This window comes from Ornithorhynchus anatinus, chromosome X1 (genome assembly GCF_004115215.2).
Source record: "Ornithorhynchus anatinus isolate Pmale09 chromosome X1, mOrnAna1.pri.v4, whole genome shotgun sequence".
Lineage (NCBI taxonomy): Eukaryota > Metazoa > Chordata > Mammalia > Monotremata > Ornithorhynchidae > Ornithorhynchus > Ornithorhynchus anatinus.
This window is the reverse complement of record NC_041749.1, coordinates 90,126,741-90,154,462: the sequence shown is the minus strand read 5'-3', so window position 1 is coordinate 90,154,462 and position 27,722 is coordinate 90,126,741. Positions and strand designations below refer to the sequence as shown.

The following is a 27,722-nucleotide window of genomic DNA, read 5'->3' as shown; positions in this document are numbered from 1 at the left end:
AAGAACAGACTTAGTCAAGGAGCTGGCAGAGCGTCAGGAAGCCCCCATTGCACCATGTCTGTGGAGGACTACTCTTTCCATGGTAGGTACCTTTTTTCTTTCCCTTGTTCGCACAGTCTGGAAGAGGAGGAGGGGCAAAGGAGGACAGTGGTCACATAGAAGTAAAAACAAGTATTTCAGGAGAGGTCTGGCAGTTGCCTTCCCATAATTTGGAACTTCTTTTAGCCCTGAAAAGCTTCTTTGGGAAGTTTCTTTGAGAAACAGCATGGCCTAGTGGAAAGTGGACAGGACATGGGCCTGGGAATCAGGAGACCTGGGTTCTTATCCCAGCTCCACCACTTGCCTGCTGTGTGACCTTGAGTAAATCACTTACTCTCTCTGGGCTTCGGTTTGCTCATCTGTAAAATGGGGATTGAAACACCTTTTCTCCCTCCTCCTTAGACTGTAAGCCCCTGGTAGGGTAGAGATTGTGTCAGATCTGAATTTATCTACTCCAATGCTTACTACTGTGCTGGGCACTTTGTAAGTGCTTAACAAATACCACAGTTATTATTATTATTATCTCTGATGAAATGCAGCAGAAAATTGGTACTTGCCGCTCGGGGAACACTGAAGTCTTGTTGGCTTATTGTGAAAATAAGAATATATGTGTAGGTGTATGTATCCTTAAGAGGCTGCAGTTTGTAGATGTATGACTTGTTCTTCTAAGTCTCAGGTAGGGCTAAATTTGCCAGTATCAGGATTTTGTTTCCAGCCAGGCTAATTCCAAAGGTATTATGATAACTTCTATTCATCTGTCACCAAGGGAAATCAAGAATCCCCATCGAGTCCCTCTCTGGTGCAAAGGACTGAACCCCGATCCGGTCACCAGGGATGATTCCGAGAAATATCTTTGTGATGATTCAGACACCAGGACAGAGCAAAAGAAAAGAGGCAATTTATGATTTACTCTGAAGGAAGTATCTGGAAAAAGACTGAATTTGGCAGCAATACCAACCAGTAAGCAGCCCAGGGACTTGCTTAGAAATAAAATGAAGTGATTTCTAGAGATGGCCTAAGTGAATAGTTAAAAGAGACGTTGCAATGCTATAAATGATATAAGCGAGGTAGTGGGTAGACAAAGGTCTGTACAGGGAAATAGAAATGTGAGGCAGACTGTGACAAGAAGGCTGGAAGGAGCTATCTGCCCAGAATCTTTTATTTAGGTGTATATAGCTGCAAATTCATTGAGCAACCATGTACCTGATATAAACGTGGGCCTAGGGAGCTGGAAGTACGGGTTGCCTGGAGCTTACGAACTTCCAGAAACTAAGAATGAATAATGTGCCATGATGAAGTCAAATTTTGTGTAATCTGGGTGGCAGGAAGAAAACCTTCCCTCCAAGTGCACAGCCAGAACAGATAGATCAAGAAGGCATTGTTAAATTTTAACCTGTTTTTATTGTGGATTAGATTATATATCTGTTAAGTATTTCTGTTTCCCACATATACACTTAATATTCTGAGGGCCTGGTAGGCTAGAGTAAGCGCTCAATAAATACGATTGAATGGATGTCTTACCTTGAGACAACATGATCACCTTGTATCCCTCCCAGCGCTTAGAACAGTGCTTTGCACATAGTAAGCGCTTAACAAATACCATCATTATGATGATGATGATGTAATTACCTCAGTTCTTGGTACATTACATTGTTTGCACTTAAATGTTTGTAATAATAATAGAGGCAATAGAGCCTTAGAAATAATAGTAATAGGGCCTTGGAACGAGAAGACTTTCTGAATTAACTTACCTTCCCTCTCCCAATCACACTATCCTCCCAGTTTCCTTAGCACTCAAGGATACCACCTTATGAATATATTCTGGAGTGCAAAAAAACAACAAAAAATGGAAGGCAGCAGGGAAAAAAATAAATGCGTATTGGCAAGAATGTATTGACTATAAACCTGAAAAGAGCAATCAAAGACTAAATGAGGCCCTGGCCAAAGTACATGTGATTGTCATTCATTCATTCGATCATATTTATTGAGCGCTTACTGTGTGCAGGGCACACGGTGTGATTGTCCTTCCTACTCTAAGGCGTCACTGCTGGTAAAATTCATTTACCGGTGCAGGTGTAGCTGAAAAGGCCAATGTGGGTCCCACAGTCCGGACCACACTGCGTACACGCAAGGACTGTTCATTGTCGTGCTGTCGTTGCGAAAATACTATTGTGATGGGGAGCAGGGAGGAGAAGAAAAAAGGGGTGGGGGAGAGGGAACACTTGCCTAAAACCACATATGCCCGGAGATGCAAACCTGTAATTGAATAACTTGCTAATAACTTTCAACACTGACCAGCCGCCCAAGTCGGAGACGTGATCTTATTGTTCTTGAATTTTACTCAGTGGTCCGCGCCATGAACTTTGAGAGAGAGAGAGCACATCTCCCAGCTCCTATACCCCACTCCAGTCTGGGAGGGGACAGCGATTGGGTTTATTAATAATAATAATGGTATTTGTTAAGTGCTTAACTATGTGCCAAGCACTGTTCTAAGCGCTGGGGTAGATACAATGTCATTAGGTTGTCCCACATAGGGCTCACAGTCTTAATCAGCGTAGCTCAGTGGGAAGAGGCTGGGCTTGGGAGTCAGAGGTCATGGGTTCGAATCCCAGCTCTACCACTTGGCAGCTGTGTGACTGTGGGCAAGTCACTTCACTTCTTTGGGCCTCAGTTACCTCATCTGTAAAATGGGGCTGAAGACTGTGAGCCTTACGTGGGACAACCTGATTGTCCTGTATCTCCCCCAGCGCTTAGACCAGTGCTCTGCACATCGTAAGCGCTTAACATATACCAATATTATTAATCCCCATTTTACAGATGAGGCAACTGAGGCCTAGAGAAGTGAAGCGTCTGGCCCAAGGTCACCCAGCTGACAAAGGGCGGAGCGGGATTAGAACCCACGCCCTCTGATTCCCCACGCTGCTTCTCTAAGAGGGTGGGTGATCGGGTGGAAAGAGCCGGCCCGCTCTGCCCCCACAGAGGCACTGTGAGATCCAGACGTGCGCTCGTAACAGAAACTGGAGAGGGGAAGTGACTCCGCCCGTTACACGCGAACGGCTAACCGCCAGGACTGCCCCACTCCGGGGAAGCCATCGGTCAGTTAGAAACGGGGCGGGGGGGGGGAAACGACGAGAGAGTGACGCAGGCGCATTAACTCCCCGCTCCCCCGCCCCTCTAGAGGGCGGGCCGATCTGCGCAGGCGCCATCTTGAGGGGGCCGGAGGGCGCAGGCGCAAAGCACTGGGGGACGTGTCGCCGGGACTAGGTGGCAGGAAGTGGTTTGGGTCGATCTACTGGTTCGGCTCGGGTCGGCTCGGCCCGGCGCTTCATCCCCGTTGAGCCGAGGAGGGCCGAGACCCCACGATGCTGAAGAAATTTGATAAGAAGGACGAGGAGTCCGGTGAGGAGGGCGGGCACCGTAGAGGGGAGTTTGGGGATGAGGAGGGTGGCCACGGAGAGGCCCTGAATTCCCGAAGAGCTGTGCCACCTCCCGGAGCGACGAGGTCCGCCCCGCCCAGTACGGTCCTGGGCCACGTAGGTTGGGGAGCGGGCTCGCAATTATTAGGTCGTATGCGGTTCGGTGGTAACATCATAATGTTGGTGTTTGTTAAGCGCTTACTATGTGCAGAGCACTGTTCTAAGCGCTGCGGGAGAGACAGGGTCATCAGGTTGTCCCACGTGAGGTTCACAGTCTTCAGCCCCATTTTCCAGATGAGGTCACTGAGGCCCAGTGAAGCGACTTGCCCACAGTCCCCCAGCTGCCAAGTGGCAGAGCCGGGATTCGAACCCATGACCTCTGACTCCCAAGCCCGGGCTCTTTCCACTGAGCCGCGCTGCTTCTTGGGTTTATTTAACCGTGTAGGTGGCGAGATCTAGTCTCCGTCCCTTGGACAGCTAATCCTAGCCGAAGTTGAGGTGAGGAGGGAGCCTTTACCGTGGACGCTAGATTGCAAACTTTTCCAGGGCAGGCAACGGCTCTTTCACTTCTGTCGTATGTTTCCAAACGCCCAGTACAGTGCTCTGCACGCCGGAAAGCCTAACGAGTGCTGTTGATGATGAAAAGTAGGTAGCCGGGGCAGATGACCAGGCTGGTGGTGATGGCAGGCAGGTAGCACGGAGATCCGATCCCGAGAGTGAAATCTGGGATGGGAGGGATGAGGAGCAGTGTGGTCTAGTGGAAGGAGCGTGGGCTTGGGAGGCGGAGGACCTAAATTCTAATCCTGGCTCTGCTGATTGCTGAAGTCACCCAACTTCTCTGTGCTCAGTTTTCTCAACTGTCAAATGGGGATTCAGAACCTCTTCTCCCTCCTCCTCAGACCGTGAGCCCTATGTGGAACAAGGATTGTGTTCAACCTGATTAATGTGTGTCTACCCCAGTGCTTTACACATTATAAGTGCCGAATAGATACCATAATCGCCATCGTCATCAGAAGTGAGGAGACCCCAGTGACTGCCTTATTTGTTCTCACAAACACACCCATGAAGTGGGTGGGTGAGGTGGCAAAATCGGAAGGGTGACTGATGGAGAAGCTGAAGACAACTGGTAGAATTATTCCAGTGAGCCTAGAACTGTTCAGAAGAACAATTCCTGACACGCTTTTGAAATGTTCATACCAGTTGCCCCTATTACTCTGTTCAGTAGAAATATAACTGCAGTACCTGAACTGTTCATTGTGGTTGTCATCGTCGTCGATCGTACAGAGCACCTTCTGTATGCAGAGCACTCTACTAGGTGCTTGAGAAACATACAGTGGGAGTATATGTCACGACCCTTGCCTCGAGAAGCTTATATCTAATACCAAGGCTAGTTCAGATGAATTAGTATAATTGGGTTTGATTATCTTGGCTAGGCATGGGCTCAATTTGATCCAGTTAGCTAAGCTCTCCCCGACCCCTCCGAGGGTCAGGCCTAAGGTAGGTTCAGTGGGGGTATTCCCCCTGCCCCCCCCCCCCCGGAGTCTTTTCTAAAATAACCTTATTTCACATCATCTCTTTTCAATTATATGTGAATGCCTCTCTCTTCCCTGCCCTCCATGTTTCCCAGGAATAGTGCATTGGTGTTATCTTTGTCTATCTGGTAAAATTACCTTATGTATTTCTGCTGCTCTAGATGTATATATGCTGCCTGTATGTCCTACATCTGTGTGCATTACATTTTCATTCAGAGTATGCCAGAGAAGCTTGTGCATAAGATCATATCTCTCTTCTACGTGTGTTTTCCCTGAAGGGATAATTATTTCTAGACCTCTTTAACTGCAGAACTCTTTTGTGCCCCTCTTTGAATCTGCTCCCCTTCTGGCATCCTTGATTCTTCCTCCTCCTCTTCCCATGCCATTTACAGCCTTCCAGGTTATCCTGAACTTTTTTGTTGCTTTGGGCTACACATTCCCCACCTGGAGCCACACTCAGTCGGTAGGGAAAGGAATTGTGGGGCACCATTTCAGCAATACTGTTGACTTAGAGTGGAATAGGTGATACCCAAGTATGGTCATTCCTTTTTTTGTCAGTCTTCAGTTAGCAGTTACTCTACCTGGGCCAGAAAAAGCCTGCGTGCACACGGTCACACCTAGCAGTCCAGAAGGGAGAGTCAAGGGATTTGGTGACAGCGGTGACCTCATGTTCCTTCTCTGTTGTACTCTCCCAAGCGCATAGTACGGTGTTCTGCACATAGTAAATGCTCCATAAATACCATTGATTGATTGATTTGGTGCTTATTGTGTCTTTCAGGTGGAGGCTCTAATCCATTCCAGCACCTCGAGAAGAGTGCAGTGCTGCAGGAGGTAAAACTCGATTCCAAGGACTCTTTCTCACGCCACCTACCTCCCCACCTTTGAGAAGCTTTAAGCTCAAACAGTCAGATCTTTAATATGAAACATGACCCTTTTAAAAAGCTTCCGAAATGATGATTTCAAGTCTTGCAAATGGGGAATTCCCAACTGTTACCAACTGGTGGGCAGGGAAGGTGTCTTGTGTTTCTGTTCTATCTCCCAAGTGCTTAGTACAGTGCACTGCACTCGGTGGGTGTTCGATATTGGTTCTACTCCAGTGGGAGGGTGAGACAGATGAGGAAGGCACACCACCTGTAGAGTTTATCTGCTGGCTCGAAGTGGCTGGTCCTAGGTTGATGTAAAGCTGAGATGAATAGGTCCTAGGGTAGGATTTTTCTGGAAAGGTGGAAAAGTGCCAGGTCTTAAACATGTACCTGAACAGATTTCTTCAAATTTGGAGAAAGCTTTATGTAGCAGGATCAGGAATCACCTTGGACTTCTTATTTTGGAAAATCAGGACCCTCTCCCTGAGATGTGATTAATCAACCGTATTGATTGAGCACTTGCTGTATGCAGAGCACTGGGTTTAAGAGCTTGAGAGAGTACAGTGTAACAGAGTTGGTAAACACGTGCCCTGCCCACAAGTCTTCAGGGATGGCACTTCCATCCAGTTCATCCAGCAGATGTCTGCCCCACTGTGATTTTTACCATTTGCCGAAGCCAGTGGCCCCATCAGTGGCGCTCACTAGTAATAATAGCAGCAGGAGTAGCGTGCTCTGTCCAGGGTGCTTGGGAAATATAGAATTACGAAGTGACACATTACGTGCCCACAAGAAGCTTACACTGTAACGGGGGAGACGATCGTAATATTTACAACTAGAAAGCTCAAAAATAAGTGGTCATAAGCACGTAAGGGCTAAAGAGGTTGGAACTAAGCTCAGAAGTGCTAGAGTTTGGCTGAAGGGATGATATGGCTCAAGGTGCTCGGAAATCAAGTGGGGAAAGCTTGGAGGAGGTGGGGTTTTAGGAGGCCTTTGAATGTAAGGAAAGCTGTGATCTGTCTGATGTAGGGAAGGAGGAAGTTCCAAGCTGAGGGAAAGAGTGTGAGTGAGGGGCTGGGGGTGGGAGAATCGGAGCAAAGGACAGGATTGACTTGGGCAGAACGGAGACAGAGAATAAATAGCAGATGAAGAGAACAGACAAGGTAAAATGAGGCCGGATGGGGCAGACTTGAAACCAATAGGGAGGAGTTTTTGTTTGATGCGGAAAGACGTGGGAAGCCAACGGAGATCAGGGAAGGGGCAGAAAACCCTGCATTGGTTTGGAGTTATGTTAATTTGTGGGAGGACTTAGAAGGACTTTGGTTGAGAGGGGATTTGTTGACCAATAAAAGGGTGGGATCTTTGCTGCGTCAGGATCCCGTCTCCCAGATTATGTCGGGACGGTGAGTGGCTAAGGTTGGAGCCAGGAGTTGTGGGGGCTTGTAAGTGGAGTGCTTCAATAAAGATAGACCTGTTGTAAACCAGGATTTTGGTATGGTCCCTTGGGTAATTGTTATCTTCTGGAGAGGGGACAGTAAGTGGTCAGTAACAATGAGTGAAAAAGGAAATGAGCGTACAGTCAGACAAGTGTGCACGTGCAGAAGTGACAGTAACAAGCACAAGTAATATGTATACATAAGGGGTTTCATGAGCGAATGTTCTCAGGGTCAGTCCTAATCCCGATTACAGTCTAATAAGATTTGCTGATCCTTTCCAGGCCCGGGTGTTTAACGAGACTCCCATTAATCCCCGGAAATGTGCCCACATCCTTACCAAGATCCTGTACCTCATAAACCAGGTAATGGGGCCAGGGGAAGGTAAATGGGGATGAAGTTGGTTCTAAAGTCCTTGCCCCTGGTCGCCATTTGGTGGCCCGGGCCAACGTTCCTTCTGCGTCTGGCCCCCACTACCTTCCTGTGGTGGCAGTCTCCTGGAGACCTCCTGGGGTTAATTTGAGCTGGGAGGGATCATCTAGGAGCTTCAGCCCGGCACCTCTCTCCATCAGGCAGTGACTCAATCTGTGTGGCTTTGTTGCAGGGGGAGCACCTAGGAACCACCGAAGCGACAGAGTCCTTCTTCGCCATGACCAAACTCTTTCAGTCCAATGATGTAAGTGTCCCAAGGCCCCATCTTCTCCAGCTCTCACCGAGCCCGGGGCCTTCTGTGTGAAAATCGGACACTGGCTGTAAACTGAGTCCTTCCGGGTTGGGAGCTGGGTGAAGAGGAGTGGGCAAGAGATGGGAAATCCCGGGGAGATCTCAGTGAGCTCCACCCTGCACCCAACACTGTGTTAATAATTGTGGTGTGGCTTATGCACTTTCTGTGTGCTGAGCACTCTACTGAGCATTGGGGTCACTACAGGATAATCTGGTTGGTTGGACCCAATCCATTCCCCACGTGGGGCTCACAGTCTAGAGGAGAGGGAGAAAAGGTACTAATCCACACTTTACAGATGAGGAAACAGGCCCAGTGAAGTGACTTGCCCGAGGTCACATAGCAGGCAAGTGGTAGAGTTGGATTAGAACTCATGTCTTCTGACTCCCGGGCCTGTGCTCTTTCCCCTAGGCCAAGATGTTCTGCCCTGATAGCTCCCGTGAGCGTCTGTTCTGCCTCATGACTGACAGGATGTGTCTGAATTTCTCAGTTGGGTGTTTCAAAGAGTCCTGCTTCCTGAAAGCTTCTGAGGATCTGTCCCATGGATAGAGCCATACATAGGTTAGGTAGACTCAGCCTATAGGTCAGAACCCAGGGTAGTGAGTTGGCCTGGCACCAAGCTCAATCTAGGCATATGTGAAGTAGATTTGGTTGCCTTGAAGGTGCCTCTGCAAGGCCCTGTAGCCCCTGCCCTCTTTGGGGCATTTGAGTTTGGGGGTAGGATGACAGCTCTCAAAAATACAGGACCTCAGCATGCACACGTCGCTATATGTGTTGCGTTGGGCATGCAGGGTACTATAATGACATGGTATGGAACATTTTACAGAAGTCTGCCCAAACTGAGAGTGTTTCTCTGGGGGGTATCCTTGACCACCCTCCTCCTCCCCACCCCTTCCTGCCCATTCTACCCCCACACCTACTTGGTCCAAACCCTTTGCAGTCCCCTCCCAGGTCCTTCTGAATACGGGGGCTACCTCCAAGCCCCAGGAGTCAAGGCAGAGTAGAGCGAGGCATTCAGCCATATCCATACCAGATAGAGGACAGACCAGCTGGAACCTGGATCGGTAGAAGAATGGATGTCTGACCACCCTAGTTGGGGTGCAACTGTACAGGGTATGGGTGCTGCTGGATTAACAGGAAGTATGACTTGAACCAGAAGTGGTACTTTGGGGACCCCTACCATGTATTTGCAGACGTGAAGTGGCACAGTTGATCTCCAGGTTACTAGGACTACAACTCTCAATGTCCCAGAAAGGCCTGTTGGCTAGGGCACTGTGGAAGTAAAAAATGGGGGCTGGGCAGAAATTTCTGGCCCATGAATACTCTACCCTTGAGTCATTTGAGCTCTTATTTAAGCCAGGCAGGAAGTTCATTTGGCTGAAAGCTGCACGTTTGATGGCATCCATCTGTGAAACTGTTATAAACTGGATGCCCACTGGGCCTCTACTCAGATTCCTCCCTCTCAGCTGGTGTGCTAGCCAGGGTAGCACCCAGATTGGGTAGCCGGAAATAGAGCTATCCTTTCCAAAAGGCTCCTCGTGACCCTCCCAGCTTTCTGGGATGGCCTACTGGAAGTTTGAGGAACAGAAAACAGTGTGGCCTAATGGAAAGAGCCCGGGCACAGGAATCAGAAGACCAGAGTTCTAATCCCAGCTCTGCCACTCGTCTGCTTTGTGATCTTGGGCAAGTCACTTAATTTCTCTTTGCCTCCATTACCTCATCTGTAAAATGGAGATTAAAACCGTGAGCCCCGTATGAGACATGGACTGGTTCTCATCTGATTAGCTTATATCTGCCCCAGCGTTTAGTACAGTGCTTGGTACAGAGTAAGCACTTAACAAATACCATAAAACAAACCAACAAAAACAAAAAAAGACATTTTGTGGGGTTTGGTAAGGGGGCGATTTACTCTAGCTTTTATGATTTTTGCGAAGGATCTGGTTTTAGGTATGTTACTAGATAGTCTGCAGCCTGACACACACAGCAAGTTTGCGGAATGGCGTCCCCTTTGTCCCTTTCTGTCTGTCTCTCATCCTGAATTGGAAGCAACAGTACTGTTCCCTGTGTCTTCCCCAGCCCACTCTTCGCCGAATGTGTTACTTGACCATCAAGGAGATGTCCTGCATCGCTGAGGATGTCATCATCGTCACCAGCAGGTCAGTCTCTGAAGCCAGGGACAGCTTCTTCCTTGAGCAGTGTTTCTTAACAGAAATAACGGAAACATTTCATGAAAGATGAACAGTTGTCCCGCAGGACAATTTCTGCGGGACTGAATCTCTTTCCCCTCCTTCCAGCAAAATGCAGCTTCCAACACACACAAGCCCACATCTTCCCACCAATCTTCTGAAATTGAACAAATCGAGCAGGACCAAAGTTGACGGCAGAGAGTTAAAATGGATGGCCTCGATGATCATTATGGTTAAGGGCATGAAACAAGCCATACAGCTTAACAGTTCTCCAGTCAAAATTCTTGGCTATGTATTAAAAAATTGAGGCATGATTTTGAGGTTCCCCCAGGCTTATGAAAATGACATTTACTAATGACAAGTCATTCCTCCCCAGTAGGGTAGTTCATTAAAGGCAGGGAATTGTATGTTTTGCTTCTGTTGTACTTTTCCCAAGCACTTAGTATAGTGTATGGCACCCAGTGGGCACTCAGTAAAAGATACCATTACTGTTATTCTGGGGAAATATATATATCTACAAAGATGAGATTTTTCCCATCTCCTCCACTAAAGGAGAAATGAAGCCAGTCAGAAATTCTAGACTTGGGTCCTCGTGAGGTGTCAGGAGCGCCAACATGGGCACAGTCAGACTTTGCTTATAACACATTCAATTAAAACAAGGGGATAACTCAAAAAAACAGACACCTATCATCCAGGAATCCAGACTGCCCAAGCAAATGTTCTCAGTCGGTTACAATCATCCGTGAGGTTCTTACTAGCACAAGAGGAACAGGCAAAGCACTTTACTTTTTTTTTTTTAAGGTATTAAGCGCTTACTATGTGTCAGCACTGTACTAAGCACTGGCACATAGTAGCAACAAAACCCCAGACGAGAGAGATCGTCATCACCACCACCACTGTCGCCATTGTTGACCCGGCACCTGTCATTTGCCGAGCCCTGTAGGCGGTATCTGGGGAGGAGACGGAAGAATGATAAAACGAGGAGTTTACAGTTTAATGGAGTGAGAAATGGCTGAAAATCCAAGGGTTGAGATTGTCAGACTAGTGCTAAATAATAAATACAAGAGGGTCAATAAACTTTGGTCCCACTAAAGAAACATTGACTTGGGAGGGCAGTAGGGAAGGGAAATTTGTGAGTAAAATCTGAAAGGGGAATCCCTGAAACTGAGCCAGATTCCAAAATGGCCCAGGGAGACATGCAACCACTCTGGCTGCAGATGAGAAATGCTGCTCTAGGGGACGGTGACTACATTTTCTGAGTTTTCTCTCAGCCTGGTTTAAGAGTATGAGCCCCCTTGGCTCAGATTCCAGCACAGCCCCCTCTCGCCCCAACCTGGGAGAGCTGGACTGTTGCCCAAGAACAGGATCTCGGCACATAGTAAGCGCTTAACAAATACCAACATTATTATTATTATTATTATTATTCTTTCTCTCACCACAACACTTTGACACTTTAACAGCAGATTGCAGGGAGTGAAGACCCGCTAGGGGCAGAGGGCATAGAATCCCAATGAGTAGGCCCTGAGGTGTATCCAGGATGCTGAATTGAGACCCTGAAAGATTCCTTTCTCCTTTTGCAGTTTAACCAAAGATATGACTGGGAAGGATGACAACTACAGAGGCCCAGCTGTGCGGGCCCTTTGCCAGATCACTGACGTGAGTCCGGTTGCTGTGGGATTCTTCTCTCCCTGTTTTTCTGCCCCACTTGCCTGACACTCACCCCTCAGTCCCTTGGGCCAGCCTGTGACTCACCTCTTAATCTCTGTGCCTCACCCTTTGGTCGGGGGGGGGGGTAGGGGGGTGGGGGCATTGTCTGTTTGTCCCTCCCTCTCTCACACCTTTCTGTCTCTCCTCTCTTTCTCTCTCTCTGTCCAGAGCACCATGCTACAAGCCATTGAGCGTTACATGAAGCAGGCCATTGTGGACAAGGTGCCCAGCGTCTCCAGCTCTGCGTTGGTGTCCTCCTTGGTATGTACCGGCCAGCAGACTGGGGATGGGGTGGGTAAGGGTCTAAAGGCGAGCTGAGGGAAAGGTGCATCGGAAGGCAGAGGGGAATTCCCAGGTCTCTGCCGGTTCGATGTGGTTTGCCAAAGCAGCCAGAGACTCTAGAATGAAAGAACCCAAAGAGGCCTCGCAGTTGTGGAGAGACCTACACCAGACTTGGGTGGGTTGAGGAAAATCTGCAATCCAGGTTAGGGGCCGGAGGTGGAAGCTCAACGTCGGATGGAATATTTGAAAAGCTTTCACCCCTAATATCAATTCAGAAATGAGATTTTCCTTGCCCCCTCCTGCAAAAGAGGCCAAGGCTTCCCCAGTTTAATACGAAGATGGGCTGGTTGAGGAACTTCGTCCCCATCATTCCAGGGGGAATGACATTAAGGAAAAAGTGAATCTTTGCAGACCGACTCATCCTGCAGCATAGGGAGGGCCATGTCTCCCCCTGGTAGTTTAGGGCTCACTTCCTCAGGTCACCATCCACGGGGGGGCGGGGGGGTACCTGATCTCTCAGCTTTCCAGAACTAAATAGGGACAGATCTTCTGATTCCCCTACCCTGCCCCTAACCTTTCTCTCTATCCCCATAGCACCTGCTAAAGGGTAGCTTTGATGTGGTAAAGCGCTGGGTGAATGAAGCACAAGAGGCAGCCTCCAGCGACAATATCATGGTCCAGGTAAGGAGGTGGGAACGGGCCCAGTGGTGAGGATGGGAGAGGCTTCTAGGCTATTTGATCACTTCCTGTCAGGTGATTAGTACAGTGCCCAGTGGGCTCTCAATAAATGCTCTTTCTAATAATAATAATAATAATGTTGGTATTTGTTAAGCGCTTACTATGTGCCGAGCACTGTTCTAAGCGCTGGGGTAGACATAGGGGAATCAGGTTGTCCCACGTGGGGCTCACAGTCTTCATCCCCATTTTACAGATGAGGGAACTGAGGCACAGAGAGGTTAAGTGACTTGCCCACAGTCACACAGCCGACAAGTGGCAGAGCTGGGATTCGAACTCATGAGCCCTGACTCCAAAGCCCGTGCTCTTTCCACTGAGCCACGCTGCTTCTCTTCGTGCTGCTTCTGTCCCTTTCTACTGTTGCTACTACTGGTAATAATAATAATAATAATAATGTTGGTATTTGTTAAGCGCTTACTATGTGCAGAGCACTGTTCTAAGCACTGGGGTAGACACAGGGGAATCAGGTTGTCCCACGTGGGGCTCACAGTCTTAATCCCCATTTTACAGATGAGGGAACTGAGGCACAGAGAAGTTAAGTGACTTGCCCACAGTCACACAGCTGACAAGTGGCAGAGCTGGGATTTGAACTCATGAGCCCTGACTCCAAAGCCCGTGCTCTTTCCACTGCGCCACGCTGCTTCTCTAGTCATGACCTCTCTCTTCCTCCGCAATCTCACATATGATCCTGCCTCCAGGACCTTGCCAAGTAGATGTCCCATCAGCACCTCAAGCTCAATGTTGTCCAAAGCTGAACTCTTCATCTTCTTTTCCAAATCTTCTCCTTTTTTTAATAGTAGCTAACTGACTTCTAACTTTTTTTTTAATGGTACTTGTTAATCGCTTGCTATGTGTCAAACACTGTTTTAAGCTCAGGGGTAGGTACAAATCAGTGAGGTCAGATGCACTCCCTGTCCCGCGTGGGGCTCACAGGCTAAGTAGGAGGTGGAACAGTCATCCCCATTTTACAGTAGAGGAAACTGAGGCACAGAGAATTTAGGTGACTCCTGTCATAGTTGTCAGCTCCACCCTCCTCCCCATCTCTCAAATCTGCAAACTTGCCATTATCCTTGACTCCTCCCTGTCTTTGAATCCCCATATTCAGTCGGTCCCTAAATCCTGTCAGTTCTTTCTCTAGAACTTTTCCAGGATCCATGTCTCCCTCTCCATCCAAACAACCACCATGCAGGTGACAGAGTTAGTAGACACATTCCCTGCCTGTGAGGAGCCCAAGTGCTTAGTACAGTGCTCGGCACACAGTGGTCACTCAAATTCTATTGATTGATTGATTGATTAAGTTTTCAACCCTACTCCAGAGAAGCGTATGGCCTAGTGGCAAGACCACGGGCTTGGGAGTCAGAGGACGTGGGTTCTGATCCCAGCTCTGTCACTTGTCTGCTGTGTGACCTTGGGCAAGTCACTTAACTTCTCTGTGCCTCAGTCACCTCATCTGTAAAGTGGGGAGTAAGACTCTGAGCCCCACATGGGATGACTTGATTACCTTGTATCTACCCCAGTGCTTAGAATAGTGCTTAACACATAGTAAGCGCTTAACAAATACCATAATTATTATTAAGTACCCTCCCCTTCACATCCAGCACCCCCTCCACTTCCTCTTCAACTCAGCAACTCCCTTTGTCACACCCCCTCCACTCAGCTGCAGGGGACTGCTCACTAGATCCAGTACTGAAGAAACAGAGCAGCAACCAGAGTGGGAGAGAAGAGAAACCGCAGTTTCTGCTGCCAGTTCCCCAGAGTTGCGCCTCCTGGGCTGTACGGTCACTTCTTGTTGAACCTCTGGTCATCAGGAGCGCAAACTCCCAAGAAGCGAGGGACAGGGGCAGCAGCAGGAACAGTTTCTCTTTTCACCCGCTTTAGCTGTTGCTGCTCCACTTGCAGAGTTCCTACCTCGCCAGGGAGCTCAGCAAGAGGTAGCTCGGCGGTAGCGGGAGCTGCCGTAATGCCCGTGTCATCCTCCGATGCCTTAAAGTACCCCTAGGAGAGCACTAATAGCTCTGATCGCAAAGTCCCGAGCTAAGTAATGTTGCCAAGAAGGGAGGCTGCGTAGCCTCGTGTCAACTGAGTGCTGGCCCGGGAGCCAGGAGTTCTAGTCCTTAGTTGGCCACTGCCTTTGGGCCTGAATCAAGGTTAGTGAAGAGGATGAACAACTTCCCTATCTATCTTCATTCCTTTTCTGCATTTTGCTCCCCTGTGTCCTGCCTCAGTTCCCCTGTATTTTAAGTGAGACCCCACCCACCCTCCTCAACTCAAGAAGTGGGGACAGGTGAGGTGCCCTGTGAAAAATTCTTCAGAAACCCAAGGTGGAGTTACTGCTTCTTCCTGGGGTTGCTGACCCACAGACCTGTTGTCTCTGCTGCAGTACCATGCCCTAGGCCTCCTCTACCACGTGCGCAAGAATGACCGCTTGGCTGTCAACAAGATGATCAGCAAGTTCACCCGGCATGGCCTCAAGTCTCCCTTCGCTTACTGCATGATGATCCGGGTGGCCAGCAAGCAGTTGGAGGAGGAAGACGGCAGGTGAGGCAGCATGTTCCTCCCAGGACGGATGTCCCACGCTGTTCATCCCACCTACCGTGCCCCGGCCCCACCCTCAACTCCTTGTCTCTTGCAGCCGGGACAGCCCCCTGTTTGACTTCATCGAGAGCTGCCTGCGCAACAAGCACGAGATGGTGGTGTACGAAGCCGCCTCGGCCATTGTCAACCTGCCCGGCTGCAGTGCCAAAGAGCTGGCGCCTGCCGTGTCCGGTAACCCTGGGCGGGGGAGGCCGGGGCCCCGGCCCCCGGGGAGCCGTGACACGGGGAACCTCTTGGAGAGATCCAAGAGTTGCTGTAACTGACCTCTCCGTTTGACCTCCCCTGGCCCACCGAGCTCGTCGGGTTTGATCCTCATTGGGATTGGAGGGGAGGATTAGTCGGGGCCAGTGGAGTATAAGAGTGGCAGTCAATCAGTCGTATTTATTGAGCACTTACTGTGTGTAGAGCGTGGTAATAATCATATTGATGGTATTTGTTAAGCGCTTACTATGTGCCAAGCACTGTTCTAAGTGCTGGGATAGATACAAGGTAATCAGGTTGTCCCACGTGGGGCTCACAGTCTTCCTCCCCATTTCACAGATGAGGTAACTGAGGCACAGAGAAGTTAAGTAATAATGTTGGTATTTGTTAAGCGCTTACTATGTGCAGAGCACTGTTCTAAGCACTGGGGTAGACACAGGAAAATCAGGTTGCCCCATGTGGGGCTCACAGTCTTAATCCCCATTTTACAAATGAGGGAACTGAGGCACCGAGAAGTTAAGTGACTTGCCCACAGTCACACAGCTGACAAGTGGCAGAGCTGGGATTCGAACTCTTGAGCCCTGACTCCAAAGCCTGTGCTCTTTCCACTGCGCCACACTGCTTGCCCAAAGTCACACAGCTGACACGTGGCAGAGGCGGGCTTAGAACCCGTGACCTCTGACTCCCAAGCCCAGGCTCTTCCCACTAAGCCATGCTGCTTCTCAAGTGGTACTAAGTGCTTGAGAGAGTTCGATACAACAGAATTGGTAGACCCGCTCCCTGCCCACAGCCAGCAGCCAATTGTCAGAGAGACCCCTCTTTTCCAAGAGGGGATTCAGATTTAGATGGAAGAAGTAAAATAGTCAGGGAGATCAGTGACAGAGTGACCCAACTGATGTCTGGTGCGGGTGAAGACGTTAGAAAGCGCAACCTAGCCTAGGGGACCCTGTCCTACTAGATACAATTCCCCTATTTCTTCTCCACAATTATTTTTCCTGTTTGATCTCATTCTCTTGGCAAGGAGGCAAACCTTATGTGTGTTTCTCCCCTCAGTGCTCCAGCTCTTCTGTAGCTCCCCCAAGGCCGCTCTCCGCTACGCTGCTGTCCGCACCCTCAACAAGGTGGGAGCATGTCCTGGGGCACGAGGTCCCCAGGGTGGGGGAAAATTGGAAATCGGGCCTAGCTGAGTTGGGAGACTTTCTCGAGTTTTTCTTTGGGCTGCTTCCTTTCCTGAGAAGACACGAGCTGCCATCCCACCTGTTTCCACCCCCTGAGAAGTTAGGTGGGTTTGTGGAGAGGGGTTGGGGGGGTGGAGAGTAAGGAGCCCAGTAGCAAGTATACAGCAGCCCACTTCTGTAGCTGGTTTCCCAGTGATGAGACATGCTATTTACCAAAAGGGACCCAACCATAGCCATAGGAACAAGCCTCTTGACAGGCACCCCCAGGACGGCCAGCTCCATGAAAGCCCCTTGCTCCCTCAAAACAGGTGGCCATGAAGCATCCATCCGCCGTGACGGCCTGCAACCTGGACCTGGAGAACCTGGTGACGGACTCCAACCGCAGCATCGCAACCCTGGCCATCACTACTCTGCTCAAGACCGGCAGCGAGAGCAGCATCGACCGCCTCATGAAGCAGATCTCCTCCTTCATGTCAGAGATCTCCGATGAATTCAAGGTACCAGAGGATGAGATGACTCTCACAGCATCACTGAGGAGAAGAGACGCTCAGTGCACGAGGCTCAGGCTGATTTGGGGGGTTTAGCTCCTTGGGATTCACTCTGCCCACTGGCTTGGCTCTGCATGGTGATTTGAGCTCAAAGGATGATGGCCAGGCAGAGGAATTTCAACCTGGAGTTTCATTAGTTGCTTTCAGCCTTCACTCCAGGAGTCCCATTTCCCTTTCCCAGATTGTTGCGGGGAAGGCAGGCAAGAGAATTTATCTGTCACCACCTGGACCGGTCTGCCACAGAATCTTCCTGCGGTGGGCTTTCAGGATGGGTGAGGCAGGAACTCGGGCTTTAAAGCTGAGGGGAGGTTGAGTCAGTTTGTGGTCCAAGCAGAGGCAGAAGGAATTAAAGAGGTGGCAGAGTTTAGGGCTGGTGGAGCTACCTCCCTTCCCATGCTGCCCGACTCAGCTATAGGGATGCTGCCTGTTCACATCGTTTTCTCCATTTGACTCAGGTGGTGGTGGTCCAGGCCATCAGTGCCCTTTGTCAGAAGTATCCTCGCAAACATGCTGTCCTCATGAACTTCCTGTTCACTATGCTGCGGGAGGAGGTAAGATTAGAGGAAGCCAAGAACGAGATGGTCTGGTCTGGTCATGGACATAGCCGCTGACTTGCCGGGCTTTTGTCTCAGTGTCCTTCATTCTCCCAGCCTGTAAACTAAGGAGAATCCCTGCCCCACCCTGGCTTCTAAGAACATAAGATCAAAAGCTGTGCCAAAGTCCTGCTTCAACCCTTGATCTGTGCAACCCAGTGTTCTGTCTCTCTCACATGGTCTCTTCTTAGAGGAGCAGAGGGATATCTTCCCTACTTAACATGCAACAGGATGAGAAAGTGCAGATGCTATGGAAATGCAAATGAAGGCTAATAACAGTAGTAATATAATTACAATATAATGATTGTAATGAATGCTAGCCCCTGGCTTCAAAGAAACAGCAAACAGCTGGAAGTCACTCCCAACCAAGGTGTAAAATGTTTTGTTTTTTTTTCAAATGATTCTTGTTAAGCGCTTCCTGGTGTCAGACCCTGTACTAAGTGCTGGGGTAGATGCAAGATAATTAGGTTGGACACAATCCATGTCCCACAAGGGGCTCACAGTATTAACCCCCATTTTCCAGATGAGGTTACTGAAGCACAGAGAAGTTAAATGACTTGCTCGGGGTCACGCAGCAGACAAGTGGTGGATCTGGGATTAGAATCTAGGTCCTTCTGACTCCCAGGCCCGTGCTCTGTCCACTAGGCCACACTGCTGCTTTCTGTCTTTTTGTATTTCAGTTCCCTGTCTATGTGTCTTTGCGCTGCCACAGATGGCTAGAAAGTTTGGGGAAGTGGGTAACTTGCAGACCAGTTAGGCCCAGTGCTGATACCTTAAAGCAGGACTGGGGAATTTATTTCCCTACTCTCCTTCTGGCTGGCTTTGGAACTTAATGTTATCTAATAACCATCATCATAATAAGCTAAGGAAGGAAGTGATCTCCCATTCCTGGCCCTGGCCCTCTCACCTCCTGCAGGGTGGCTTTGAGTACAAACGGGCCATTGTGGACTGCATCATCAGCATCATTGAAGAGAACTCTGAGAGCAAGGAAACGGGACTTTCCCACCTCTGTGAGTTCATCGAGGATTGTGAATTCACCGTGCTGGCTACTCGCATCCTGCACCTGTTGGGCCAGGAGGGACCCAAGACCAACAATCCTTCCAAGTACATCCGCTTCATCTATAACCGGGTTGTCCTGGAGCACGAGGAGGTCCGCGCAGGTGAGGCTCGGGCAGTGGCGGAGCTTGGGTAGGGTGACTGGGGTATAAGGGCAATGGGCAGCTCCTATTCTGGGTCTTGGAAGCACCCACTCCCCTTGCACAGGGGCACCACAGTCTGGCATGGTCCCAGCTCTCAGCCCTGCCCCATGTCTCCTGGCCTTTATGGGTGACTGTAGCCTTCAGAGGGGTCCCTCAGGTATTCCCTTTCAGCAAGTTCTCCTGGGAAGTCTGGTGCACAGCCCGAGCGAGTTAGGCTCACACTAGCCACAGTGTTGGATCAGTTGAGTTGGTGGCCTGATGGACTTCCCTGAGTCCTGGACCCAGAGGCTGCCCTTTCTCTCCTCCTACTCCCCCCAGAACAGCTAGGGTGGAGAGGCTGGTCGGGGGTTGGTGCTTGGCAGAGGAGAAAGGCATTTTTAACCCTGAAGAATGGTGATTCCATTTCAGTGTCATTCCCAATGCCTAGAGACCATAAGCAGAGTAATCGTTCAACTCTTCCAGGCCAGGGTCTCCTGGAAGAGAGACCATCAAGCTGCAGTTTCAGAGTTTGGGGGATGGGAACTGGACTTCAGCCCTCAACCTCACACTTGGTGTCACCACAGTCTAACCTGTGACTTTCCCTCAGGGTATTTCTATTACAAAAAGCCCATTCTGGAGTGCGGGCAGCAGGAAGGCATGCATATATGTGTGTGTGTGTGTGTGTGTGTATGTGTGGCTGTGTCTGTGTGTGAGCGCACATGTGTGCCTGCTACCTATCTTGTGCTGTGACTACAGGTGCTGTAAGTGCTCTGGCCAAGTTTGGAGCCCAGAATGAGGAAATGTTGCCCAGCATCTTGGTGTTGCTGAAGAGGTGAGCTGCCTGGTTTCAGGGGACAGGGACCTCTCCCCATCTTGAATTTACCAACACCTAAAGTTGTGACCCTGAGGGATCACAGGGCAGTCCTTGCCCCATTGGGCTTAGCTGCCGGCAGCCCTAGCGGCTCCCGAGAGCCGAGAAATCTCAGGTTCCACAAGGCTCGAACCTTGAGGGTTGATGGAATGTGATGGAAAGCGAACTGGTGGTCCCTGCTAACCCCAGGTGGGCCACAGCCTGCCCGAAGGGAGCTCGTTGCAGCACGACCCCGGGTGTATGAAAAGAGCGATCCTGCCTGTGGCCGCACACCCCAGTGTACATTTTACCTCCGGGGCGCTCTGTGTCCCCCCTCCAGATGTGTAATGGACGATGACAATGAAGTGAGGGACCGAGCCACCTTCTACCTCAGCGTCCTGGAGCAAAAGCAGAAGGCACTCAATGCAGGCTACATCCTAAATGGTAACACTGACCCACTGGCATTCAGACCCTTTGGGACTGCATGGAACCAGGTTCCTGAAGACTCTGGAAGCTTTGTGCTTTAAGCCCTCTCAGCTTTGTGCCTCCAGGGCTGCAGATCCCTCTTCAAGTGTAACCCTTTGGGTTTTGATTGGCCTGCTGAGTCAGTGGGGCAAGTATGACTCAGAAGCTAGAGACTTTTTTTAAATTTTTTTTATTTTTATTTTTTGGAAAAACAGCCTTTGTACGTCCATTCCTAGCATCTCTGTAACTCTGAGGGTACCCGTTTCTCTCCCAGGAGCTACCATCTGAAATCCCTGATTGGGATGTCAGCAGTACAAAGGACTCAGGAGCAGGCCTTTTTTGGTCTGTGCGACTTGAGGGAGGGAGGCTGTCCTGCTCCAGCTTTGGAGCAGATGGAGTGGGCGAGTGTGTCTGTTCTTGCATCTCTCTAATCTCTCTCCCAATTGATCTCAGGACTGACTGTGTCCATCCCCGGCCTGGAGAGGGCATTACAGCAGTACACGCTGGAGCCGTCGGAGAAACCCTTCGACCTGAAGTCTGTTCCTCTGGCTACTACACCCATTGCGGAGCAGAGGACAGGTGTGGTGTCTTCAGCTCACTTCAGGGAGGCTACACTAGTCTAAATCCCAGGGGTCACCGGAGTGTCTCTGGTGGTGTAGAAGCCACTAACTGATGATCAGGTGCCGGGAGAGGAGATTAACCCAATCTGCGCCCATCTCATTAAGGGGGAGGCTGGTGGACAGTGGGGCTTCTAGCCCCACACTGTGGCCTAGTGGAAAGAGCACAGGTCTGGGGATCAGAGAACCTGGGTTCTAATCTCAGCTTCTCCATGCCCATGCTGTGTGACCGTGGGCAAGTCACTTAATTTTTAAGTGCCTCAGTTCCTTCATCTGCAAAATGGGAATTCACTGCCTGTTCTCCCTCTCCCTCAGACTGCGAGGGAGTCCCATGTGGGACCTGATTATCTTGTATCTGCCCCAGTGCTTAGTATAGTGCTTAGTACATAGCAAGCCTTAACCAATACCACAATTATTATTACCCCCATCCCGCGGCCTTCCAGAATCCCTGGGCATGGACACCAGTGTATGACAGGACCTTAGCAAGGCTGCTGGGTTATTCCTGCTGTTGATGCTGACCTGTATGTTTCTTTTCCCCTGCAGAGAGCACACCCATCACAACGGTCAAACAGCCTGAGAAAGTGGCAGCCACACGGCAGGAGATCTTTCAGGGTAACGGGGTCAGGGATGGTAGACAGGACGAGGCTGTCCGGGCCAGATGACCTACCCATCACGCTGCCGGTGGGGGAGGAGGAGGTCTTTGGGATGGCTGCTCTAGAATGGTTGGTGTTCTGTCAAGAATTCTCAGTCTGGGGTGCTGCAGCACTATTGAGGGCCCTGAAGGGGGGCTTACCAGTGCTGGCACAGTATATAAGTTGATTTGTGCTTCTCTGTTACGTCACTGTTCATACTAGTCTTCGTTAGGCACCTGCAGTATGGTAAGCACTGGGGAAGAGACAAAAGAACATAGAGTATTGGATGCAGTCCCAGCCCTCGAGTAGTCTGGGCAGGGATGATAAAAAACCTGGAAAATAGTAACAATTTTTAAACTAAAATTTAAGCCATCTTATCTTGAAGAAACAACTCACTTTGACACCTAACCAAAACTAGAGGAGTTTTAAGAGCGTATGCGTAAGAAGGAGAAATCCCTCCCTGTCAAGCTGTCCTCCCTTCCCTCGTCGTCTGATACTCCCATCCATCTTGCCCTTGAATGTGATGTGAGGCCCTGTGGCCTCACAAGTCCAAGCAACCCCGAGGGACCCCTGTGTAAGCGAGCCATGCTGCAAGGGTCCAGCCCTGCCCCCTTGGAAGGAAACCTGGTTTGTTTTGGGGCCCTCTGAATTTCAGACCAGTCTCATGCTCCTAGGGCTGGCTGGAGTCGGGCTAAACTCCAGGACCTTCGGTTTATGCAGGTCACTAAGCACACTTTCTGGCCACTTCCCCGATCCTGGCTGACCTGTCAGGTCCTGTCAGTCACCGAAGGCTCCGAAGAGTCCCAAGCGGGATGACCTGTCTGTCATAATGCAGCCGGAACCTCAGGAGGGTCAGGGTGGGGTTAGCCTCCCACAGGCCTGAGTGGGAAGCTACAGGAGGCCCCAGGCAGCGGTCCTGAGTGTCCTCCGGAGTCAGAGTCACTTAAGAGGATGACACCCTACCCAACCTGGGTGTAATTTATAGGTCTCTGGGCTGATTGAAAAAAGAGTCCTTCCAGACCGTTTCATCCTAGAGAATTTGCAGGAAATCTTCTCAGGCTGTGATTTGGGTGTGGCTTTGCAGGAGAAGGGGAAAAAATTAAGGCTGCTTTGGATTTTAGAGCAACTGGCAGCAGTGCCTGAGTTCCGGAGGCTGGGTCCACTCTTCAAGTCTTCATCGGAGCCGGTGGCCCTGACCGAATCAGAGACGGAGTACGTGATCCGCTGCACTAAGCACACTTTCACGGGCCATCTGGTCTTCCAGGTAGGTATGATGGCGGGTTGAGGGCCAGAGGCCATCTGCTGGTGGAGTCCCTCAAACTAACATGGTGGCAGTTTGCTTTTTATTTTTATTTCACGACTAGCTGACCCTCTCTGTTGTTTTCTCTGTCGCTCTCCTAATCTCACCTGCTCATTTCTCCTCTTCAATTCTCACTGTCCTCCTCAGCCCTAAATGGCCCTCTCCTCCTTCCCGGTTTATCACTCTTTTCCCATCTTCCTTTGTCTCAACCTCTCTGTGACCCCTCACTCCCCTTGACTGCTTACCTCTGGTTACCCCTTACTTCTCTCTTGCTTTTGAAGGACTCATCTAGGCCTGCTGGCTCCAGGCCACACTCTCTGCCACCCACCCCACTTTTTGACCATCCTCAGCTTCTCTGTCGTGCCGGACCGCCCTACCCAAATCCCTGCCGTGCAAAGGAGACCTCTCAACTTCAGTTGCCTGCCCTACTTAGGCTCCCTCCCAGCTTTTTTAACCTCCCAGGCTCCCCACTTTGCAGTTACACCAAGCCCCCACACAATTGCTTTCTGGACGTTGGGAGCACACACTATGTACACCTCCCCTAACCCCAGTTTCCCATGCCTCAGCCCCCTGCCAGCCATTTCCATGCTCGAAAGATGTCCAACAGCAAGTCAGGACTCTGAGAAGACACCCCAGAGAGCTGAGCCAGAGCCCCCTTACCGAGATAGATAGATATATATACATCTATATGTATATATTTAAATATATATATATAAAATCTATCATTGCCGGTTGCCTGAACTCTTGAACTCTGGTGTGACTCAGCAGAAGTGATAAATGAATGAACCATCAATAGGTGGTGCTGCAGTCCCAGCCAGGGGAAGGGATCTAACTCTCATGGGTGTGGCAAAATGGAGTCCTGGGGAACGCTGCAGTGGCCATCAGCGGTCCGCAACGGCCGCCCCCCATCCCCATTTGTTTTTTTTAAATGGCATTTGTTAAGCGTTTACTATGTGCCAGGCACTGTAATCATTATTATTATGGCATTGGTTAAGTGCTTACTACGTGCCAAGCACTGTTCTAAGCGCTGGGGTAGGTACAAGGCAATCAGGTTGTCCCATGTGGGGCTCACCCCCTTTTTAGAGATGAAGTAACTGAGGCACAGAGGGCTTAAGTGGCTTGCCCAAGGTCACAGCTGAAAAGTGGTGGAGCCGGGATTAGAACCCATGTCTTCTGACTCCTGAGCCTGTGCTCTTTCCACTAAGCCATGCTGCTTTCCTGTTCTTGTTGCTTCACTATGCTGAGCACTGGGGTAGATACAAGTGCTAATCAGGTTGGACACGGTCCTTGTCCCACATAGGGCTCACGATCTTAATCCCCATTTCCCAGGCTCTAGCCACTAGGCCATGCCAGGGCTGATATACATCGCCTGAGCCATACCGAGGGACAAGCCCAGCTTTGTAGTCATCACTTGTCTCTATCTGTTGCCGAATTGTACATTCCAAGTGCTTAGTACAGTGCTCTGCACATAGTAAGCGCTCAATAAATACTATTGAATGAATGAATGTACCCACAGAGGAGGGATCCCAACCACGGTGCCAGAATCCCTACTGCTGTTCTAGTGCAATGAGGGGAGTGGTAGTGGAGTAAGAAAAGGGCAGACCAGTTTTCTTATTCATTCGTTTGTTAATTCCATCATATTTATTAAGCGCTTAGTGGGTGCAAAGCACTGTACATTTGTACAATAACCCAGCTTCACAGGAAGCGAGCACCCACCCACCTGTAGGGGAAAGGGATCTGATTTAGCACTGTGGATGCAAAAAAAATCCTGGAACCATTTAGCCCAGTATCTTTCAGGTCTGGGCCCATGCCCAAAGCAGTGACTTAATCAGTCCTTTTCCTTCCTGGCCCAGTTTGATTGCACTAACACCCTCAATGACCAAATCCTGGAGAATGTCACAGTGCAGATGGAACCCACCGAGGCCTATGAGGTCCTGTGTTACGTTCCTGCTAAGAGCCTGGCCTACAACCAGCCTGGGACCTGCTACACGTTAGTGGCGCTGCCCGAGGAGGACCCCACTGCCGGTGAGCACGTCCCCGCGCGCCACCTCTAAGCTTGCCATATGATCCCTTCCATTAAAAATGGAGGGGGTGAAACTGGGACTTGGGGGATGGGTGGCACCTTGACACCTGTGTCCTTCAGCCTCCCAAGTAGATGCTGTTGTTACAGCTAGTGTGTGTACACACCCTTGCCCCCACCTAGTGCAGCTCCCTAGTCATCAAACCCCTCACTCTACTTGATGTCATCTCCAGTGCCCTTCCACCGAACGGCTGTCTCTCGAGTTCTCGTTACTGTGAGACCAGCTCTGTTGGAGCTGCATCTGAGGAACACAGCCCCTCTTTTGCCTCGATGAATTGTACTCTCCTGCCCTTATCCGTGACTGGACCCTAGGGCCAGATCTCCCCGTACTGGCTTTTTCTGAGAATAGAGCAGAATCATCTAAATGAGCCCAAAAGTCAGTCTCATCTCCCTTCCTTCCCCCGCACCGTTGCCCTCCTACCCCACGGGGGTAACGTGTCCCTGATCAAAGAGGTCATCATGGTTGGATGCATGTTGATACTTGTCCTACAGTGGCCTGCACTTTCAGCTGCATGATGAAATTCACAGTCAAGGACTGCGACCCCAACACCGGGGAGACAGATGACGAGGGCTATGAAGACGAATATGTGGTGAGCTGATCCCAAAGGACTCCAACTATAACTGGGGCCCTTGGGAAGGGCACCTCCTAAGGAGGGGGTGACTTTTCCTATGTGGTGGGTTGCCTCCATTCTCAGTGGGGTTCAAGGGTGGATAGGGCAGATTTGTGAACAGTCAGGCAGTTTGGCACCAGACACATCTTCGTGCCACCCATTGCTGGAGCCTGCAGTAGCTGAGCAACCTTCAGTCTGAGGTTTGCCATGTAAAATAGCTTCCTCCCGGTTCCAGGAACAGGAATTCTGTTTTCCTGGGTACTAGGGCTGGGCTTAATCCCCCCTCTCACCCTGATCGTAGCTGGAAGACCTTGAGGTGACAGTGGCAGATCATATCCAGAGGGTCTTGAAACCAAACTTTGGAGCCGCTTGGGACGAGGTGGGCGATGAGTTTGAAAAGGAAGAGACCTTCACCTTATCAACCATCAAAACGCTGGAAGGTAAATCTCAGTTCCCAAGTGCACTGCCTGCCTGCCTCTTAGACTTTCAAATCACCCCAGTCAGTGCCAAACCCCAGAAGGAACATTATGCTCTGCTGGCTTTCCTCCTCCTCCCCCCTCCCTCCTGCCCAAAGAGCCTAAGAAACAGCACTCTCTTACTGGCCATTGCTGTTAGTCAAGCTATAGACTCAGGGGAGTATGTGAAGAGAAAGGGGATCGATCAGTCAGTCAGTGGTATTTATTGAGCACCTACTATGTGCAGAGCACTGTACTAAACACTTGGGAGAGTACAATACAACAGAATTAGACACATCCCCTGCCCACAACAGTCTAGAGGGGGAGACAGACATTAGAGGTGGGGATCTCTGACATAACCAGGTATTTGTCTTCACAGAGGCTGTAGGTAACATCGTGAAGTTTTTGGGGATGCAGCCATGCGAGAGATCAGATAAAGTGCCTGAGAACAAGAATGCTCACACACTGTTCCTGGCTGGTGAGTGCCCATTTACCACCTGGGGAGGGTTCACCGGTTGTGACCCCTGGAGCAAGAATCTGGTCAGCAACCTCCTTCCACTTCCTTTCCCTCCAAGCCGTAAGAAGTTGATCCCCCCCGCCCCCGCCCCAAGCACCAGGAGAGAGAGCCGAGTTAATGGTGATATTTGAAAACTGAGGAACTGGTTACTCTGTGGAGGCGGTTCTGCTTCACTGCCCTGCTCCCCCAGCTGGTTGCTCCCCCGGCCACACAACCGCTTCCGCCTCCGCTGTCAAGATCAGTCTCGTGAGACACCTGTTGTAGGAAGCTTTGGTTGGGGACCTTCCCCACCAGCTGTATCTTCCCTTCGTTATTACTGTTATTACTGTTGATGTTGTGTTCTGATATTGACTATTTCGCTGTCCTGAGGATGCCCACCAAGCGGTTGGCAGACAGAAGCCTGAGAGCATCAGGCTCTAGGGTTCTGCCTAAGCCTTTCTGGCCACCTGGGGTATAGGCATGGGGTGTTGTATTTGTCCCTCCCGCTCCCATTGGCTCTGTGCTTTAAAGGAAGTGCCCTCCTTTCTCCTAACTTCTCCCTTGGCTTCCCTCTCCTTCCTTTTCTTCCCCTCCATCTTAGGAGTATTCCGGGGTGGTCACGACATCCTTGTGCGCTCCCGACTGGTTTTGACTGACACGGTGACAATGCAGGTGACCGCCAGGAGCAGTGAGGAGCTGCCGGTTGACATCATCCTGGCTTCTGTGGGCTAAGGAGCCTTCCCATCTGGTCCCCTCCCCTGTCCACTGACACTACAGCTGTGGTGGGGAGCTGAACGTGGAAATTCACTCCCTGGATTACGGACACCGATTGGGAAATCATCCCCTTCCTTGGCCACTTCTTTCTTTACTGAATTTAGAAATGTCTAGCTTATTTTTGTTTTGTCTATTTTTTAATTAGGATTATTTCTAAGGCCCGAAAAGAGCTGGTTTGTCAGTTGTGTTCAAACCTGCTGAGGTGGCCCTCGGATGAATAAAGTTACTGTACATCCTG

General features: G+C 50.2%; 1 protein-coding gene across 2 annotated transcripts; it reads left to right on the top strand.

Annotated features, from left to right (window-relative positions):
- Positions 1-27,722, top strand: COPG1 (COPI coat complex subunit gamma 1). Of its 2 annotated transcripts, none has more exons than XM_029051063.2 (24): positions 1-82; positions 5,766-5,818; positions 7,565-7,645; positions 7,885-7,956; positions 10,078-10,157; positions 11,768-11,843; positions 12,063-12,155; positions 12,771-12,857; positions 15,292-15,449; positions 15,544-15,677; positions 16,761-16,828; positions 17,194-17,382; positions 17,889-17,984; positions 18,943-19,186; positions 19,961-20,036; positions 20,395-20,498; positions 20,973-21,098; positions 21,680-21,748; positions 22,890-23,032; positions 24,922-25,093; positions 25,641-25,738; positions 26,061-26,199; positions 26,594-26,692; positions 27,312-27,722. In XM_029051063.2, the coding sequence occupies exons 1-24, from the start codon at positions 55-57 to the stop codon at positions 27,440-27,442; spliced, it is 2,616 nt and encodes an 871-aa protein (XP_028906896.1). In that variant the 5' UTR covers positions 1-54; the 3' UTR covers positions 27,443-27,722. The 2 variants fall into 2 exon arrangements, with proteins under 2 accessions (XP_028906896.1, XP_028906895.1); XM_029051062.2 differs by lacking the exon at positions 1-82 and adding an exon at positions 3,402-3,438.

Bases quoted from the DNA above. Each gene is read 5' to 3' on its own strand.
- COPG1 (XM_029051062.2), top strand. From the start codon at position 3,402: ATGCTGAAGAAATTTGATAAGAAGGACGAGGAGTCCG. The intron at 11,844-12,062 runs GTGAGTCCGGTT...CTCTCTGTCCAG, and splicing joins CCCTTTGCCAGATCACTGAC to AGCACCATGCTACAAGCCAT. The intron at 26,200-26,593 runs GTAAATCTCAGT...TTGTCTTCACAG, and splicing joins AACCATCAAAACGCTGGAAG to AGGCTGTAGGTAACATCGTG.